This window comes from Argopecten irradians, chromosome 7 (assembly GCF_041381155.1).
Source record: "Argopecten irradians isolate NY chromosome 7, Ai_NY, whole genome shotgun sequence".
In the NCBI taxonomy this organism is placed as follows: Eukaryota; Metazoa; Mollusca; class Bivalvia; order Pectinida; family Pectinidae; genus Argopecten; species Argopecten irradians.
The window spans coordinates 21,948,280-21,969,915 of record NC_091140.1 but is presented as its reverse complement, the minus strand read 5'-3'; the positions used below and the strand labels follow the sequence as shown (position 1 = coordinate 21,969,915).

General features: G+C 34.9%; 2 protein-coding genes across 3 annotated transcripts in view; one reads left to right on the top strand and one right to left on the bottom strand.

Moving 5' to 3' along the window:
- Window positions 1-6,948, bottom strand: part of LOC138327852 (P protein-like) — a 28,983-nt gene extending 22,035 nt beyond the window's left edge. The window contains exons 1-3 of one of the 2 annotated variants that reach the window (XM_069274270.1): window positions 6,477-6,948; window positions 2,960-3,014; window positions 828-1,138 (exon numbers count right to left, since the gene is read on the bottom strand). In XM_069274270.1, coding sequence (XP_069130371.1) covers window positions 828-1,069 — 242 coding nt within the window. In that variant the 5' untranslated portion in view covers window positions 1,070-1,138; window positions 2,960-3,014; window positions 6,477-6,948. The remainder of the gene's footprint in view (window positions 1-827; window positions 1,139-2,959; window positions 3,015-6,476) is intronic. The other variant, XM_069274269.1, reaches the window with a different exon arrangement.
- Window positions 6,949-11,710: 4,762 nt separating this feature from the next.
- On the top strand, window positions 11,711-19,655 carry LOC138327851 (uncharacterized). The gene is made up of 9 exons (XM_069274268.1): window positions 11,711-11,865; window positions 15,127-15,242; window positions 16,049-16,139; window positions 16,485-16,573; window positions 16,719-16,792; window positions 17,107-17,193; window positions 17,432-17,655; window positions 17,970-18,023; window positions 18,516-19,655. Exons 1-9 carry the CDS (start codon window positions 11,746-11,748, stop codon window positions 19,617-19,619), a joined length of 1,959 nt encoding a protein of 652 aa, XP_069130369.1. The 5' UTR covers window positions 11,711-11,745; the 3' UTR covers window positions 19,620-19,655.
- The last annotated feature ends 1,981 nt before the right edge of the window (window positions 19,656-21,636 follow it).

The following is a 21,636-nucleotide window of genomic DNA, read 5'->3' as shown; positions in this document are numbered from 1 at the left end:
ACTATCTGTTTTGTTTCATATCCTTTTATTTACGTTTATCTAGGTCAGCATGTAACTTAACTTAAAATATGTTACAGAAAATACCATGTCTTTATATGATATCCAATAGTTGTACATTATGACCCTGCAGAAATTATACTGTTCCTAAAGAATATTTATGTAAAGTGTAATTATATTACATGTTACGGCGAAAAAGTACTCATGGTATATTAATTGTATGATATGTTAATGACGTTCAATTTGACAAACTTTCGTATAGTGACAAATGTGACTTTTCAGTTAATTTAAACCAGATGATGATTATCGATGTTAATGCTGTAAGTCCATTCTTTTCGCGACGTCTTAAATTCGTGATTCATCATGCCTATTTACTTTTCGCGGTAATTTGTTTTCTAGATGTGGTTCTACTTTACATATTTTTGACACTTTTTCGCGATTAATTTCGCCATCAATTTTCGCGATTTCTGCTTGTCCACAAAATTTGATCGCGGACGAAAATCAGTTTGTTTACAGTAATGGAATTTACCTAATCCAACAGATATCGTTTGATGCGCCTGAACAAAAAACACATCTTATTAAGATAGTTTTCATGCAATCAAACAACGTGACATTGAAGAAATACGATACCAAAACGACGTGGGTAAAGAACGATTTACTGTCGAGTAGTCCTACTTTCCGGTTAATGTGGCGTCAGAAAAGTCATGTCAATATATGACGTCATAAACATCGGAAGGTTATTCGACGTTAAATCGTACTTCACCCACGTCGTTTTGGCATATCGAAATCGACATATTATCTATCAATATAGGTAGAAATAGCGTACTTACCTATTACCCAGGAGAGGGGTAGATTCGTTGTCCGTTTCGCTCGTAGACGGCGTCTTGGTAACGTCCACGAACTCATTTTGGTTTGGTGTAGAGAAACTTGTGTTCTTCTTAGATATAACGTTGGTTATCACAGGGGTGCTTCTTTTCTGGGGAAAGTCGGCATCGGTGGTGTCTAGTAATGGGGTCGATTTAGGACGATTGTGATTGTAATGAAACAGTGTTTTGAGATCTGGGCTCGACATATTCAATAGTGTCGTCACATTCCAAAAAATAAAATGTTGTGTTCCAATATCATTTCCAGAAGAGGGAAACTGAAACGTAGAAATAAATATCAAACTTAATATATATACACACACAACGTATATACAAAATACTTTAAACGTATTTATTTTCGCGTAAACACATTTGGCACAAATATGATCTTGAATAGGTTACCGCAATAATGAGTTAGTGGAATCATCTACATGAACGATATACAGCAAATACAATAACACAACCATATTTTAGTGTAGTATTCGTGGCTCAACAACGCGAAAGTTTGATTACCGCTAAACTATAAGGTTACAGTCCAAAAAAGTCGCATCATGTGTTTTCCATAAATCCAAAACATATCAATAAAATGCACTGTATGTTACCTTGGTATCGAGTTCTTCTTGTGTTGATTAAGGAAATATACATGACCATAATCGGTAATGGTATATATTGTCTTTTTGACCAGTTTTGTTCGATTTAAGTGTTGAATTATACCACAACAAAACCGAAACTCCATAATGTTCACTCAAAATACTCATCAAAGCCAGAAATACTTTTTTCTTCCGAAGTCAGTAGCATTGTCTGCTCTTTTGTTTATGAGGATTTTGTCACTGACTTAGACTATTGTTTCTTGTGTTGTCTTTAAAGCTAATATACTTCGTTTAATTTGATCTTCTCAGGCTCAAATCCTATGCTTTCTGCAGGTCACAAGACTTTGTTTCTTATATTTTTGTATCTGTCGTTTCTTGATAAAATCCGGAGCATATTAAGCACTTTATATTATGATGAAAATGTCAACAGATAATTCATTATCCAAACATTTTCTGCAAGGCATTACTTTACTTGCGCATTGCAGTACTTATTTAAACTGCAGTATCGTTTTTGAATCACAAAAGCACTAAATAGTAAGCAATCCACAAATAATATTAAATACCATTAACAAAATCAGAATGAGCTTTCGGGTAAATATTATCATTCTCGTTTAGATAGACTTCATGCACCTCATATCTTTTTTTTTTAATTTTGGGGGATATAGTTGTTTCCATGATATTTCCTTCTTTAAAGGAGAGAAGGAATGCATTTCAATTCAATTTTTTATTCCAAATCCAAGACATATAGGTTGATCAAAGTTTAATTCAAGATGGCAGAGAACAAAAACTTCGCTAAAGACCTGTTGACAAAAAAAAAAAAAAAAAAAAAAACACTCACTACCTTAAAATGTTACCTTAAATATTCATCTTTAATATAAACATCAAACAACAACATACTACACATGTATTAATATTTTACACTTGCAATCAAATTAAACCTTTTATCAGCGAAGTCCCGTGAATCAAATATCAAATGCATAGTATGCTGTATTTTTAGTATATGTTTATAGTCAATGAGGTATATAACAAGTCCCACGAGAAGTGTTGTAGAATGACGAAGGATAACAATAGACGTGCACAACAGCGGATCCGGACTCCATTGTTACTGGGGTCAGCTGGTCATGCCGACGCGTGGGATGGGGAGCACATGATATCACGCCTCAGTGAACAAACACAGGTGAAAACGTCCTACAATCGGACATATCCTGCAGATCAAGAATGGGTCTCGTGGTGAAATTACCATCAGGTGGACGAATTTCTATACATGTGTTAATTACCCCACTAGTACGTTTAATTGTCATACGCCCTTGAATAGAATTTAAAAACTAGGGAAAGTCACATGTACAGTATGATGTGTCTTTCACAATTTTATTTTAAAGCGATATGTTTATATATATTTATGCATTAGTTAAAGAAAAATGGTGTTTACCTGTTTGTATATTATTCATCAGTTGCTATATTACTGCAATAAAACGGCTTATTAAACCAGATATTTCTAGAGATAGTTACCTTGTCGATGATGATTTTGAATTTATCAGATGATGGCAGACAAATTTATATATTTCTGAAAATTAAAAAAAAAGTACTTCAGAGTCACGTTCAAGAAAATACAAAGGACTTGTAGATGAGACCACTGATATTAGGATAAAAATGTTGATTTAAAGACGAGAAATGATAAATGTCATAGATTATATTTACAGCCGCATATGGTTACGGAAATAACGCACGAGGTAATTGGGCACTCGCATTACTGATGGAGAATTGATTGAAAGTATCAGTATCGAAATATAATGGAATTATATAGGGTAAAATGATAAGTGTTACCGATTACATTTACAGGCATATGCTATGACATTGATAAAATCGTATTCTGTAGCACACTTTAATTGAATAAAGAGCACTAGTAGTATCTTACATGGCAGAAAGTAAATATTTTCTGGATAGTAGAGATACGTGGCATACATTCAATTGAACAGAAAATAAGTACAGATATGATACTGATTGTCTTTTAACACGTACAGATTATATTCAATTTTGTATTTGTTATCTATTCTGAACTTTTTAGATCAATATTCATTTGTATTAAGGGGTTTTGAGATCCCAAAACGACGTCAGTAAGCAAAAATTTACCGTCGATTAACTCAACCAATCAATGATAATGACGTCATCATTTGACGTGAGTTCCGTGACGTCATAATCAATGGAAGGCGATAATTTACCCGCGTCGTTTTTTGATCTTGAAACCACCGTATCGCAAAGCCTCGTGTTTGACAACTTAAGAATCTTACCCCTCGGGTTGGGATTCTCCTGTCTCACCCCAAAGGGGGTAAAGATTATATTAATCTCAACCCGAGTGAAAGATTTTGGCTGTCAACCGAGGCTTGCCGAGGGTTGACGGCCAAAATCTTTCACGAGGGTTGAGATATCCCTCTTCACTTGACAGATCCATGTAAGATTCTTTTTTCCCATACTTAATAGGAAAAATCCGAAATTCTCGTTGCTTTCCAGGCTTTTCATCGAGCCATTATCACAGGAACGTCGTTATGCGTCAAAATTGATGAAGTGAACGACAATGCACGACGCGGCTACGCCGCATGTATTGATGACGTCAGGTTTTTGTCTAGTGCGTGTGAGCTGTCTGACACCCCCCTGTGTAAGATAAATAAAATCTTACATGGGTCTGTAACGTGAACAAGGATATCTCAACCCGAGTGAAAGATTTTGGCCTGTCAACCCGAGGCTCATACTTAGTAGAAAAAAATTATGAAATTCCACTTGGTTTTCAGCTTTTTCTTCACGCCATAATCGCAGGAACGTCGTTATGCGTCGAAATTGATGACGTCATCTACAATGCGCGCCGCAGTTACGTCGCATGTATTAATGACGTAACATTATTGTCTAGCGCGTGTGAGCTGTCTTACACCACCTGGGTAAGGGTCAAAGAAGTAATATCAATATGATTTTCCAGATGACACGGGTTCCCATCAAACGTAAGTCTGTAGGATACGAATTACTTCAAATGGTAAATATGGGACAAAGAAGTAATTCTAACTGTGTGGACAAAAAAAATTGTCAAATTTTCAAGGCGATCTGCCCCTTTATCAAGACAAACAAAACGAACACGATTACATAATATTACTCCCCTGTGTAAGATAGAGATATCTTTTCCCTAGCAACCGCGGGATATCCATGTGAAGTATGGGAGAAAAACAGCATTTCGTAGAAATTGCAATTCAATTCAATTCAAATTTATTGCTTCTTTACATCCATACAAAAGGGATCGATAGCAAAACATACATGTACATAACATACAGTAGATCAAAACAACAACTTAAACATTTATCAAGCCAGCTTTCCGCAGTAAATGGTTTAGTTTTGTAGGTATAACATCGTATTGGCAGCCAGAGTTACTCAGGAAGGCCTCATATGTATGCAATGTGTTGTGGTGTGTGAAATACCTGTGAGTTTTGGAAGGATGTGGTATATTTGTGTTATATTTTTTTGTCGCCTTGTAAAAGTTGTAAAAGTTGAATATCTTGCCCTTTTATATAGTGTTATCCCACTAAAAATACAGATTTTTCTGAAGACCTGACTAATAGCAGGAAGTATAAAACTATATACCGTGCAATACTTAGCATGTCTTATCATCTTAACCAGTTTGTTTTCATTTTGCTTAGATTCTATCAATAAGAAGTCATTTTAGTCCCCCCTCGAACGTGTCGTAATTACATATATTTGGTATGTGTTTGCATGTTTTGGGAAATTATGGTAAGTCCATTGTGTGTCTTCTAATGGAAGCGTGCCATTGTCCACTTTATAGCGTTATTTCACTAAGATCACTGACGAAGATACCGATCTGCACACATCGACTATTCACATTATACTGACAAATGTCGAACAAGTCTAGAATCTATCACTGTTCAAGAGTCTTATACGCTCTAAGGGGGTGAACCTACAGGATATCAAAAATCGCCTCTTACTAAAATGCAATGTTGGCGACAGGCACCATTCTCGTGTTCTATTTTCAAGGCACCTCTGAGAATTGAATTGTAACAGTTGAACACAATGCATAATGCTGATATAAATGAAATGAAAGAAAATAGTAATAATGTTAAGTAAATAAAAGGTTAGTGGTAAAACATTAAAATGAATTTCGGTGTGTTATATCATATCTTTAGAGTGTATTTATAATTGCCGATGATAAAAACAGTGCGTAAGAAGTACATGTTTTTCTGTGAAATATAGGATAATTTGAATATCATATGATATTTTAAATGTTGAAGATAATGTCAGCCAAGTCTTCAAAAGATCGAATGTCAGCATTATGTTTTTGTTAGTATTGTTGGTGAATGTTTCATGAATATGTTGGTTTCTGTATTCTTAGTTGGTAAAATAATAAATGCATGAAATGTTTTAGTCATTATTACCATATTTATTCCGGGTGTTAGTTAAACAACATAATTTGAAAAATTACCATTGACTAGAAAAGAAAACAACAGACATACTGTTTCAAATCTAGTGACTTTTTGTAATAATAATAAAATGCGTGCGCCTTGTAGATCTTGTATGATCTGATCATTAGGATGGCTGGGAAAGGACACGGAAGAAAAAAGTTCTTCGGCACCGAACGGAACCCAATCATATTGGGTCATTGTCTATATCGTCATGGTTCATGTACTTTACTTTGTTGGTATATCTTTCTACGGGAACTCTCATCACAAGAATATCGCATGTTTTTAATGAACACGCAATACACAGACTTGACCTTGGCCTTGCCAATTATAATTATTGTATTTAAGTATTTCTAGTAAAACTTGAAGAAGCCTATTGGTAAGCATTTTGCGGAAATGTTTAGATTATAACAACATAATGCAATGAAATTCTGTTTGTCAATATTTATCTATGTTATAATATTTATAAACAGTTTGACATAGAGTCCATCGCCTAGCCCGTGGTTAGATAACGAAGAAATAACTGATACCGAGATATACTACATTACCAATATATATATAAAACAATGACTTACCTTTGTAGGTAACGTCTATATCGCGTCCCTGGTCCAGAACCATGTCACGGTGTAAAGTGACTGGGTAAGGTATACGGGGAGAGGTTATATAGATATATACTGTCACGTAGTCTGTAAACCAGCGCGAGAGGAGCCAGAGAGATGGGGTAGCGTCACAGTCGTCGTTATCAAGTGTCGTCACGAGTATCACAGCCACACATATATATATCTAATCTGTATAATTATAATCGGGATGGACAGGTGCCAATAGCAAATCACTTGGTAACATGGATGTCGCCTACAACCGTGAGGACTCATAAATACGTGGCTAAATATCAAGTCAAAATATGGAATCAATTTCTGTGTTTTATAAACCATACTATAGGTATTATTACCATATTATAGGATTAAGCAATAGTTTTACTTTAAATGGCGTATATTTCACAGTAACCGGCATAAAAACAGGAATATTTTATCAATATTTGTGAAATAACGTAGACAATGGGAATGTTCATCTCGGATTTACAAGACGAAGTTGAATTATTTGATCTTCATCACACTTTATAGACATTTTATTTAACTGACGATCGTGACCACGGCAAACGGATAATACTGACCATTCTCTTCATTTGAAGCTTTTCTTAATACGTTTAATATGTCAAAAATGCTAAGTTTGAGGAGCGGAAACCGCGTATACCCGGTGATTATTTACTGTTGCATACGAAGGTCTTCTCTTCGAATTAAATAAGACCCACTGATTTTGGTTACTAGTGAATAACTTAATTCAGTGGCAACTCATCTTCTATACTATGGTCAACGGTCACTGACGGGATAAATGCGGTAGGCCTGTTTTATCAATGAATGGTTATTTTTGTCGGAGCAATACCTTATAAATGTATACAGTAAGTTCGTGGAAACGTACAGCATACCTGATGTGTAACAGGATTTGCTTATTTTGAAATCAACCAAAAAATAATTGTTCAAAAATGTCTTATTAAAACATCCAACATACATTGTATATGCGAGGCTTGTTTTTCATCTTTCACTTTAAACCATTTATAAGGACCTTTGCCACATGCTTAGTTAGTTAATTAAACAGATAATACCACTTAAGGACGTCCTCCTCGATCTCCTTCATGTTTATGCTAGGTTTACACTATGTTCCCGGCGGCCACAGCAGCCCCGTTTCAGGCCACCGTGGACAAAACGTGGTGACCGCGAGACAACGTGAGACAACGCAGAAGGACGTGATAGACAAACGTGAGCGGTCGTGATTACCGTGGATGCCGTGCCAGATTTTTAAACTGTCAAAAAATTTGCCACGGCAGTCACGGTACAGATGGTGAACGCCACAGGACGTAATAAAATGGCATTGACGTAACAAAACGTAACAGCGCGTACGAGGCCGTAACAAAACTTCCAGATGGTTCCCGGGAATCTCACGATGATTTCAAGTTTTGTGACGTCCTGTTGCGTTTTTCCACGTTTTGCCAAGGTTGATTCAGATTGACTGCACGTTTTGTGCCGGTTTGTCAAGGTTTTGACGGCAAGTCAAGGTGGATGATAGCCGTTTTGATGCGTTCTGTCAAGGCACATCACGGCTTGTAGCGGTTGAAAGCCCGACGTAATACGGCGTGTTACGTCCTATTACGGTCTTACGTTGCAAGCAATATATGATAGAGTATCATTGCCTTGTCTGGTGCATTTTGCTACTTTTTGGAATTATTTGTTTTAATAGATAGAAATAGTCATTATCGAACACATTTAAACCATCAAATTATACGAAATCTATTATTGTAAAAGGCAGATTAAGTGAGAACTATTACAGAAAAAAAAATGCGTAGAAACACTCGGCTATAATAATTATATATTTATACCAAATATAGTTAAGATTTCCTTTTCTTTTAACACATTTTGTAATTAAAAAGTGTTTGAAATAACATTTTCGGCTATAAATATTGTTTCATTTGCTCCAAAAAGGCCCGGAATCAGACTTTCATCCTTAGTAAGCCTTGTCGGACTGTGAAAAGCGTATCGGAGCTTGATCAAAACGTGTAAAACGTAGCAGACCTCATCAGATCGTAACAGGCCTAGAGAGAACGTAGTGGTATCCTTGATAGACCGTGCTAAAGCCGTAGTGTACCTTTAACCTCAGAGAACAGCACTTTCCCCTGCATCCACGGTCCACCACGTAATCCGTAAAAGACCGTGGCAAAAACTTCACAAGACCTAGCTCAACTTGAATACAGAGACAAAAATAGCCAACATTCCACGGCGCAGCACGTTTCGGGCAAACGGGGCTACCGATGTCGCCGGGAACATAGTGTAAACCTAGCATTAAGGAGACTGCGGTACATTTTTATAATGCTATCTGAGCATGTCGCCAAAGACATCGAACAACATAAATGTTATACTGACAAGCAAACCAGTCGTCCCACTCCCTTTACGCTGAGCACTTAAATCAGGAACAGAAAGTACTACACAGAGACTTCCTCACTAGGGCTCGCCTCACGGCTAAAGTGAGGCGTTGGTGTAGAGGAAAAAACGGAAGCTTATATACTATCATATCTAGTTTCCCACTTTTTTGGTTTTGTTTCTGTTTTTGTTACAATACAACAAGTTAGATAACGTATACGATAATTCAATTTATATCAGAATTCGTTATAACAAGATGACTTATCTCGATATCAAAATTTATGCATTCGGTAGCTAATTCATTATAACAAAATGATGATTATCTTTGCATAATGAGATGGTACACTGTATCACGTAGTCAATAAGATGATAAAAACGGGATAAATACTATTAGAAACATATTTACATAGCGATTGGCAACTCCGCCATTTTCACGATCGGCAGATTTACATCTGTGTGTTCTTAGGTTTTATTTTTAGATATATACTCTTTTAAATAATTACGTACAGAAGAATAACTTTGATATGTTACAAAAGTTCAGTAATTTTCAGATGGTTTGAGTACAATTTTGGAAAGAATTTTTTTTTTAACTTTTATACTAACAAAACAATGATTAAACGAAAAGTAGTTATAGCCAAGCGAAAATGCCTATAAACCTTTCACTATCATACAATAATGATGAGGCAGGTATCATTCTCACCTTATCTGCTTGACTATGATATGAAATAAGCAGATGTTAAAAAATAATGGTAAATTTTTATTACTTGAAAACTTACTATACAGTATAATAAATTAAAGTTTTTTATACATATATATTTAGTGCTGACAGCTCTGTGTATTAAGGATATACTCCTCTGAGGTTTCAGGCCCGTTGAAGTCTCGATTAGACATAGAAGAAAGAAGTTATGAGATTTTCAAATACAATTTATCAATATATATGTACATGTACAAGTAAGTTGCCAGTTGCAAATTTTGTCAATAACTCACATTACTATTCTTACTAGATTTTCTATACGGGGGTTTTAAGAAATGACTCATTATAAATGCGGCCATTTAGAAAGATGCAACCCTTTTCCCTATTGATATGCAAAATATTTACAAAAGTTTAATACCATATTTTTTCTATAAAGGTTTGAATTTGGCAAAAATGGCTGAAAATTGTGCATTTTGTAGTTCAAAATTATGGGGAAGGGGTATCATATATTGTTGTTCTGAGAAAAAATAGGAGTCTCATTAATCATAACTGGTATATTTTTAAAGAAGACCACTGGAAAATAAATTCTGCAAACATCAATACATATCAAACACCTCATTAGGAAATTATGGCTTTAATCTTTGATCGTGTATATGGTCAAAACGGCAAAATTCTGATAAAAACTGGAGACCAATCACACTTCTATGAAAATGGGTCTTCTTTTTAATTTCGAAGAATTTAAAAACACTTTTTAAAATATTGTCAGATAATTTCTTATTATTTAGGGGACTTTTTCGATCGATTCAACATTATTGTAGACATAACAACATCAAAAGGCAAAAAAAAACAAAAAAAAACAACACTTTTATAGACCGTTTATAGCCACCACATTCAGATTATACTAAAAAACACAAAAGGAACCAAAGATATGTATGATAAACTAAATAAATTGAATACATTGAGGAACATAGCAGAGACAAAATGGGAAAATGTGACACACTTTACACAGAAAGTTTAGCAACATTATTACAAGATTCTTTTTCAAATAACAAAAGACAAAAAATATTCACTGGTTCCAATACAGATTGCAAAACAAAATACTTCCAACCAATTCATACTTAAAAATGATAAATAAAGTACCAAATGATACATGCAACCTTTGTAATGAAGAGATAGAGTCAATCAACTTTATTATACTTTACTTAAAATACTATGTAGGCCTATATTTGATGTCAAGAAAGAAGACAAACTTAAACATAACCGAATTGAAAACGCACCTTTTAAAATGCACAAAATTCATAAAACATCTGCCCAAAAACAAAACAACATACAAGAATTTACTTTAACATGACAGGACATCCAACAAATATTTAATGTTTAAAACAGATTTAATAAATCTATCTTCTACAAATATATACATACTGTAGATATGATTAGAAACATTAGATGATTTTTATATAGACTACATTTATATGCTGATATGTTTTTCTAGTACAGTTGTTAAATTTCAATTTATCTATCCATTAATCATAGATAGACTATGAAAGATTGAGTGAAAGTGATATTGTTTCGTGATAAATGTCTTAATGTTAATGGTATGAATGTGATGAGTCATCTAGTACATGTACATTTGTGTAAGTGGTGTGGTGAATGAGAGCCCTCCTGTGTGGGGACATTTGTTTATATTTTTGAAGGCTGACCCCAAGGCCCCAATCTTAAATTGGCAGCCTTCAGATGTATAACATGTCTGGGGTATTAAATGTTTTTGTGTTAAAAATCCTATAAAATCCAACATTTTGTCAACTAGGTATCTTTGAATGACAATAGCTCAAAAACGAGCACACGGATATATGGTTTTTTTTTCTTTCATTTCTTCTATGGCATGAACTCCTATTTCCAAAACTCTAGGATGTGAGAAAAAGTTTTATAAAATGACTTCTCAGAAGAATACATCCTTAAAGCATAACTTCTTTGACTGCACGCATTTGTAAGGCGATTAATTTTGGAATCTTCTTTTACTCTGCTTATTATCTTATCTACTGTACATAGAGTCTAATATATATGATATGAGATCCGGCAATCCGAACACGCACTGTTTACTCTAATTTTAGTCAACATCTTTTTCATTCGGAACCTTTCTCGATTTTGTGTACTTCAACGAAAAAATTCGAGAACAAGAAAATGGCGGTCGATAACAACGTGACGACATCCACAGAGTACATTTGTTCATTTCCTGACTGTTTTAAAACATTTTCAAGACCTGGTCGACTAAAAATTCACCAGAGGTCACATACTGGAGAGGTAAATATGCTAAAATAATCTTTGACCTTTTTCAGAATCAGTGGAAGACCAAATTATATACAGTAGGATATATCGGGCTAAACCACGTGTTGACACTGACAGGTTGTTCCGGGTTGACAGATTATAGGACTGTAGACAGTAAGACTAGACTGTAGGACGTTATAAAACGTAATTGTTAACACCGGGGTATGTTTGAAAGGTCATTTCAAAACAATTGTTGTTTGCTCCTAAAATGAAGGAATTGTGGTCTCTGAAGTCCAGGATTTCATGTAGTTTACTGTAACGTTAACTGCAAAATACAGCTGAAATATGAACGATTGAATGACATACAGAATGAGATTTATCAAAACAACATTGATGAACTTTGGTATTCGACAAGAAAAAAAAAATAATAAAAAATAAGAAATAAAATCAAATGTTTCAATCTTCCAAATAATTAAAGGGACAATTCACTCAGGCTAATTCTTTTACATAACCAAGAAGCAAAATATGGCATAAATGTATTGTTCTACATTTCTTATGAAACATATAACGTAAGATATTGACAAATTCCGCGTCTTTGTTTAGTATTTTAATTAATATCGTTGAAATATCAAATTGTTGATCAATACTATACAATATAGACAGTACTATACAATATAGACACTGTACCCATACCCGAGCCAAGTCACGCACGTTAAACAAATAAACTACATAACCACTGAGAAGGTGGTAAAATGATTTTTAGGCAAGACAATTCACCTAATAAGGTTAACGAGTGTAGGACAAAAGCCCCTCCCGGACAAAAGCCCCCCCGGACAAAAGCCCCCCCGGACATAAGCCCCTAGGACAAAAGCCCCTCCGGACAAAAGCCCCTTAGGATAAAAGCCCCTCCGGACAAAAGCCCCTTCTTTATAAAATAATGTATTTTTTCTTATTTCTATTTTTTTAAATATTTGTTTGCTATTTGATACATTTTGGTATTATAAGAGAAGAGTGTCAAACATAACAAAAATGTATAATTATGATGTGATCATTTGAATTCTTTTAATTTTTGAGTTATTGATATCAAAGAAAGAATAAAAAAAACATGTACACACATGTATACATAGACATTAGAATGTTATATATACAAGAAGCCATTAATGTTTACTTTATAATAACACACCTACCAGGCTAACAGCTTGATGTTTGCATTGATTATATATAGATAATTAGGAAAGTATGTTTAATACAAAATATTTCTATCATATAGTGTCATAATTAGATTAACATCAATATGATTTTTTTACATTGTTTTCTATAAATCATTAAATCAATTTATTTATATTTTTAATAAAATCCCAATAATCCAGTAAATTATTACATTGTGTCTTATTTTGAACTACATGTATATTTGAAGAAAAAAAATGGTACAAATATATATATTTTTTTTACTTTATTTTTGAAAAATGAAGGGGCTTTTGTCCTCTTTTCCATTAGTATGGAGGGGCTTTTGTCCAAGGGGCTTTTGTCCTAGGGGCTTATGTCCTAAGGGGCTTTTGTCCGTGGGGGCTTTTGTCCGTACCCCAAGGTAAACATACTACTGTCATAGCGATTTGAGCACTTCTAGACAAAATTTGCATTACTCTACGAGCAAGGGACAGGGTTCGGCATATAAGTTCGACCACAATGTGTAATGGCGGACTGCGAGTGAGTTTGAACATCTACACACATGTCACAATCATGGGCTTTTCAGGCATATCACAGTAAAACCGACTGATCTAATTTCCATTAGAACTGTTTTTTTTCCCGATATATGTACAAATTTTAATGTTCTCTTAGACTGCATTGTCTCTTTAAATAATTCTAGTATATCTGTATACAATCCATCCTAGCGCAAAGCTAGAAGGCGACTGTATTACTATGTACAATTTAAACCTGCTACAGTACTCCCCCTCCCAAACACAAATCAACCCGGGTTCTATACATACCACCTAAATTCCAGGAAATAATTTTCCAAGGCACATCCTTTTAATGTATCCTGAACTAAATATAGGATATATTAAAAGGATATGATTTGGAAAAAGATACTATATCATGAACAATCAATAATTATTCGCAATATTGCGATGAGCTTTTGACTTATTGCTATTGAGAGCAAAGTTATTGTAATAAGTCAATAAGTTGACTATCTTTACACCACTAGCATACTCTCCTGTTTGATTGAGCATATTTTATAAGATGAACTCCCATGCCATATATATGTGCACGTGGGACGACCAATTTTCAGAAGATCTAGCTTCACTTGCTCATTTTTCAGATTATTAGTTATTTTGGTGAAGTTTTTTAGTGCGCGCGTACTTACACTATTAAAATCCTTGTCGGGTGTAGAGTCTGTGTACATCCGCTACGCGCAGATTCCAACTGCACACGCGATACCTGAAGTAAGTGTCTGATACCGTTTAATAGATTTCGCCATGAATTAGTGACACCAAACTTTCAAAAACATATATTAAGATATACTTGTCAGCAATAATCTACTATAAATTAACAACAATGACATTACACGGTGCTAAACCCATTTGTTTTGTGTAAACTTCAAGCGACGTATCATACAAACTCTTGCATCGGTCACGATATTCCAAGCATCTGAATGACTGAAAACTTCCGGAATGATACAATGCAATTCAGGTTTATATAGTCAATAAAAAAAAAAGTGACGAAACGGATAACTTTAATTCATTTCGCATCATCCTAGATCCTAGGTGTATGTTGTACTATCGCTTATTAACCCTGTGACCATAGACCCCATTTGCAAATTACACAGCTTTGCATAAGAGAAACCGAATAAAAAGAACACATTATAACATATCAGTGAGTGTCTGAGCTCTATAGATCTAATGTACCCCAGAAAGGCGTTCAAGCATGAAACAGGTAATTCACCACGTGCACATGCACAGAGACTGGACGGTGTTTTAGCGGACTACTATTTTGAACAGCGAAACAAGTGTATCGTATCAATATCAATATGATAATAAACACACTTTTATGTAACAAAGAACTTTAAAGTAATTTCACATTTAAAGTTTTGATGAAGTAAAGGAAAGTATTTATTACAATGAACCAAGGGCGTAAACCATCTGATCTCCTTGCAATATCCCAAGGATAATGAGCGAAAGTGCTACGTACACCTATTGCAGAGAATGATTTCATATCGGAAATTAAGGATTTAGCGAGCACTTAATGTCTAACAGACATATTTCTATTTTTTATCAGCGTGCATCACTTTTTACATTCCAGAAACCATTTCAGTGTGTAGTTCCAGGCTGTGATAAAAGATATGCACGCTCTTCCCATCTACGCCGACACGAAGATAACAGTCATGTGCTTGATGAAGCTCCACAGGCGCCAGTTCGGTAGGCACTGTTTAACTTCACTCGGCTCAGTTATAAGAGGCTTGCTTTGTAATACTCTTGATAAAGAAACCCACTTGCCTGGTGACTCGATAACATGTGAATAATTTTCTGATATCTGAACAAATTGTGAACATTTATTTTTATTAGATATGTCCTTGTTTATATGGTTATATGATTATAAGATAGATTTGATGACAGTATACAGGTATTTCATGCTATGTCAGTTAACAATCTAAACTTTTTTACTGAAAAGTTTGGGACCAAACCGTAAGCTTACTGCATGTCCCTATAAACTGGCCAAAGGAATTTATATGTTTGGTCCAATACTGAGCAGAAAGAGATTTACTGCTGACTGACATGGCAAGAAACAACTGTTTTGTCACCTGAATAAATCATTGTAATGCAATCTTAAATTTGTCGTAGTTCCTGTTGAGAAAGTTGTTCATCAAAAGAATAGTTGGGTCTGGTGCCATCTATGTTTAAAATGTCCACAATTGTAAGCTTGGGCAAAAATTCCTCACCGGTCAACAGGCAAACTGACTGGTCAATAGTTTCTGAGGATTTGTATATTTATAACAATTTTCAAGCAAATTCATCTGAAAACGGTCTAAACTACTTCATTTATATTTAAAGAGAGAGTCAAGTAACAATATGGTACAATTTTGATGACACAGTGTATGTTGTAGTGTTTATATGAAAATGTCCAATACTGTAGGTTTTCATCAATGCTAACATGTGCACATAGCATCTTTTAAAGAGTGCGAATATGTGAAAGATATTTTTTCATTTGTCCATTTTTTATACAGCTGTACAGTTGAAGGATGTGGGATGACCTTCACCTTGGTACAGAATCTCAATAAACATATAAAGAGGAAACACAGCCAGCGTAAATTCATGGTAAGTAATCGACCAATGACTGCAAGTGTCAGAAAATGTCAAACAACTTCACATAGATGGATTTTGGTATGCTGTTTATCTGTCAGGACACATGTGATGGTACTCAGCAGATTTGTTATTTTGTTTCTATTTTCAATATAATTTAATGAGTTAATAATAGATGTAATCTTAAAATTTATATGTCGAGAAGATCAGAATATATCAACATAAAATGGAAGATTTTTGCTTGTCAGCAGAAGGCTTGCCATCTGTAGACTTGCTATACTTTTCCGTATGAGCAGCTTATGCTGGATTTTATACTGTGAAGATCTTACAGACTTACAGTGGAAATTGATTTTTTTACAGTGTGAATATGATGGATGTGGGAAATCTTTCAGGAAAAATCAACATCTCAAAGTACATGAATTTGAACATACAAAGATCAAGCCTTTTTTGTAAGTACCACATCGGACTATTTTTATGTCGTATATTTTTAAAAGCAAAAACAATGAGGTTTTAAAAATATATGTCATTATCTAATATTGATAATGCTAGGGAGTTTGATGCCCGGATTCTAAATGTTCATATTTTTCTTTGAAGGTGTTCATACGAAGGATGTGGCATGAGGTTTCTGGTGCCAAGCAAATTACACCGTCATGAAAAAGTGCATACAGGTAAATTACAATTATATTTAACTCCAGAAATCATCAGAAAGGGTTGTTGTTTTATGTTTGCATATATCAGAGATCATTTTGGAGAAGGCCCTTTGGCCGTTGGCCCTAAGGGATGTCTTTATATTTCTTTGTAAATGGCCCCTTTAAAATTGTCAAATTCTTGAAAATGATTCATGCATTTGTTCAGCCAAAATGATCCCTGACATTTATATAGCTGATGTAACTCGTGAATTCTGAGTAGTTAATGGACAGTGTAAAGTGTCATTGATGTACAATATATTTGTGGTTCATGATTTGTTTATTTTTACTGATAGGATACAAATGTGATGAACAAGGTTGCACAGAGTCATTCACAAAATGGACACTTCTTAGAAAACATAAAGCTACACAGCATGCTCTGGGTAAGTCGAGTTATCTCCCTTGAAAAAACAATTACAGATGAAAAATAATGTCTAAGCATATAAGAAAGTTTTAAGTGCTTTTTCAAAATAGAAATAAGAATATGATTAAATATTAAAATGTTTACATTTTTTAGACTAATAATGATCACACTAATTTTGTTGGACAACTAAGGAAGTAGTTTGTAATGCATTGCTACATAAGGTAGACATCTGAACGTTATATTAATCTCGATTGTAGAGAGAAAGTGCCCACAGTGCGAGAAAACCTTCAGTACCAAGCGTTGGCTGAAGCAGCATATGAGTGTTCATTCATCAGAGAGAGAACAATTTGTTTGTCCACGAGACAATTGCGGACGCTCTTATCTTGACCAACGAAATCTTCTGGCTCACATTCGTTCCTACCATGATGGAAATCGTAAAGAGTGTCCACACCCAGGTTGTCACAGGCGATTTACCTCAGAGGTATGTTTACATTCAATAGCACATTCTGTACATACATGTGTTCATCAAACATCAGACTGAATGCAAACTTTATTTTGTGGGAAAACCTGAACTTAAATTTTGCAAATTAATTTGTCTTTGCATATTTTTGTGGATTATATATAACTCAGTATCTCATGTATACTAATATACATTGTACTTTGTTACATTGATAGTTCAAAACAACACATTGTATAGGTCAATGTTAACAATTAACTCTGAATGTTTGAAAGTGTAATGCTGGAAATTGCAATTTACCATCATATGATTTGTGTTTATGATATCTTTCTTTTCAGCAAAAACTGAAGAAACATGAAGATGTACATAACCCAGATAAGCCACATCCTAAGGTAAGCCTTGTAAACCTTTCACTACCTGTCCCTCTAAAAAATGCCACCTGGTGTAACCTGATTATTCCATCTAGACATATTACAGAGTTACCTCCCTTTAATATGGTATATATTGAAATGTCATTATTTTGTTAGGGAAGTTCAGATCCTTTTCTCTGAAAAGTATGACATTATGCTTGTAAACACATGATGTCACAATCATTGTGTACTTGAAAGGGCAGATAACTCTGTAATATGCGAATGCAGAATAGTAGAAGTGCACCACATTGATATTGAATGTTTTCTAAATGAGCAGTTATTATAAATAGTAATTTCTTAAATTTACATTTAAAAACCTTGCATTAATATCTTTTGAACATTATGGTTAAATTTGCCAATAAGTCAATTTGTTAAAACCAGTTGGTTGAACATCATTTAAACACTATACAAGGAATAATGAGTAATATGATAAAGAACAGAATATTCAACACTTATCATTGTCATGAATTTCAGAAAAGGCCAAAGAAAGCAAAGAAAGCTATGGCTGCTGTTTTGTCGGGTGTAAAGAAGAAATATGTCCAGGATAACGATGATATTACCACACCTTTTGAGGACAGACTAGAGATGGAGAGCCCTGATAAGCACAGACAACGAACAGAGAGCCCTGACAAGCACAAAGTCACCACACCAAAGGCAAAGAAATCTAGGAAAGATTCTAAGAAGGATAATTCTGTTCTACGGAAGATTAAATCAGATGATTTTGTCAATGTCAACGTTACTGCCACACAAGATATCACGGCTTCAGTAGAGGATAGACTACATGTAGATTCCACAGGCATTGACGATACCACCACTGGTTTAGGAGAAAACAAGGATTTCAATTCTGTGAATACTAGTTGTTGTGTGGTTATTAAGTCAGATGAGTATTCAGACAGTGCTGTCACGGCCTCACAAAAGGATAAACTAACGGAAAGACTAACTCACAACAATTCATTTTCACAAAAGGAGCAGTGCAGTAGTCAGGGAGAAAATAGTCATGGAGGCGATAGTCATGGAGACAGTAGTCATGGAGACAATAGTCATGGAGACAGGAGTCATGGAGACAGTAGCTGTGTAGAGATGAGAAAATGTTTTGTAAATGTAGACATTGTTGACAAGAATGGACATTGTGATGAGGAAATGGAACAGAATCTTATAGAGATTGTGGATGTAAATTATAAGACATCTGTCTTGTGTGACAATATAGACTCTGAAAACTGTCAAACAAGTTTGTTGGAAAATGATTATCAGAGTCAAACATCTGAGGATTCAATGAATTTTACCTCAGATTCAGGAAATATGTCCATGGACTCTATCATTTCTACAGAAAACGTCAACCAACATTCTGATAACCAGATATCTACTTCAAGAGACAAAATTTGTTCATGTTTCAGTGATGATGATCAAGCCCTTGGCGCTGTGTCTGATGATTTAGGAGGTGAACCAAATGTTCTTCAGCATTTATGTGTGTCCTTAGCATCCTCAGGAGATACTCCATTACAAGAAACATGTAAAATATCCAACAAAAATACAGAATATTCTTCTGGTCACATTCATCGAAAGAGAAGAAAAATATGATCTGCGTAACATTAAAACGATTAAAACACAAAACCATTATGTCTTAGTCTTATATTTTTAGGTCACCTGGCCCAAAGGGCCGGTGAGCTTATGTCATGGCGTCTGTCAACATTTCCTTTAAATCGCTACTAGTCATATAAGAGTTCTACATGGATTGTAACCAAGTTTCCTTGGGGAAGGGGAAGAGAGTTTGTATAAATTTTTGGCTTTGACCCACTGCGGGCAGGAGGGGCATGGCCCAATAGGGGGAAATAGAGGTAAATTATATAAGTCGATACTAGTCATAGAGTTCTACATGGATTGTAACCAAATTTGGCCAGAAACATCCTTGAGGAAAGGGGAACAGATCTAGAATTTGTATAAATTTTGGCTCCGAGCCCCTGGAGCAGAAAGAATGGGGTCTTATAAGGAAATCAGAGGTACCGGTAAATCTTTAAATTCCTTCAGAAAAGAAACAATGATACTGTATTCAGAACATTACTTGGCATTACAAGCCAGGTGAGCTATACAGGCCCTCAGGGTCTCTTCTTTGCATTTCGTTTTAAGCTCACCTGGTCCGTCATCCGTCCATCTTCTGTCAACTTTTCACGAAAATCCCTACTAGTCATAAATGACTGAATGGATTTTGATCAAATTTGGTCTGTATCATCCTTGTGTGAAAGGGAACCAATTTTATGCAAATGGTTGGTATTGTCCCCCAGGGGCGTATAGGGGAAATATAGGAAATTTCTGTAGGAATGAAGGGATTTTGTTCTAACTTGGTCTGAAGCTTCATTGGGTGAAGTGGAACCAATTTTGTATAAACGGTGGGCCTGGCCTCTCAGGGGCATGAGGGATGATTCTTTAAAATCCTTCTGTAGAAATCAATAGATTAAGTTCAAATCAAAACTTTCAAGTTGGTATCTTGTGTTCTTAGCCTGAGCGATACAGGCCCAAAGGGGCTTCCTGTTTGATAATTATCAAATAAAAGCTTAACAGGACCCCCGATAGAAAGCACACCAATAAAAATAGTGTTGTAACTTTGATTTAGGCCTATACTTTTAGAATAAATTCCAATTTCATGCGTGTTTTTTTTACAATTAGGGTCATTATTTTTTCTGAAACTTAATTTGTATGTTCCTTATATCCCCGACTTTCCCATTTTCAGTCCAATCGGAAACAAACAAGATGGCCAACAGACGGCCATCTTAAAAGATTGAGACAAAGAAAGGTTGTCATTGCCACTCTTAGGAAGCAATTGAGAAATCTTTCTGAAATTTCATATGTTGCTTGCTTTTGGATCTTAGTTGTGCGAATCACATTTTGGGACCAATCTAATTAAAATTAGACTTGTAATTCCGCTCCCACTACGATACTCTACGTTACGCTCCAATACAAGGTGACCCCTAACGGGGTATTGCTAGATCTTGTATTGGAGTGTAACGTACGTAGCTATATAGTATCGTAGTGGGAGCGGAATTACAAGTCTATTTTAATTAGACTGACTTAGAGACCAATCCAAAAACAAGATAACTGACTGGCGACCAGCTTTAATTGAGACGGTTAATTTCTTTGCTTTCCTTCCTGCCAATAATACATGTGTATTGGAGTACTGGTGAAGTAATATTTCATAAAATATTCCCAAAAAAGATCAACACCGTCACTCGGAAAGAACTATTTCTCTATTAGAACTGTAAATCATTTTGAATCAACTGACAGAACATGTAGTATTAACAATTAGGAATAAGATTGACAATCATTGGGAATATCAAGATTTTTTTTCAGTTGTAAAGCAAAAATACTATAAAAAAAAACCATTAATAGTAATGCACTAAATGAGATCTAGTTCAGAGAACTTATGATATTTCTGAACCAGAATAAATCTTATGTTATAACAAATGACAAATACCTAGAGAGAAAATATATGATGATAAAAAGCCCAGGCACACAACTACCAAATGCGCAGAAGTTGGCAATCTGTCTGCTTGCATAGATCTTCGAGCTAGAATCGGCAAATGAAAAATTGTACAAGACAAAC

Coding starts and splice junctions, on each gene's coding strand:
- LOC138327851 (XM_069274268.1), top strand. CDS start 11,746: ATGGCGGTCGATAACAACGTGACGACATCCACAGAGTACATTTGTTCA. Junction 16,140..16,484: donor ACAGCCAGCGTAAATTCATG/GTAAGTAATCGA, acceptor ATTTTTTTACAG/TGTGAATATGATGGATGTGG. Junction 17,194..17,431: donor AGCTACACAGCATGCTCTGG/GTAAGTCGAGTT, acceptor TCTCGATTGTAG/AGAGAAAGTGCCCACAGTGC.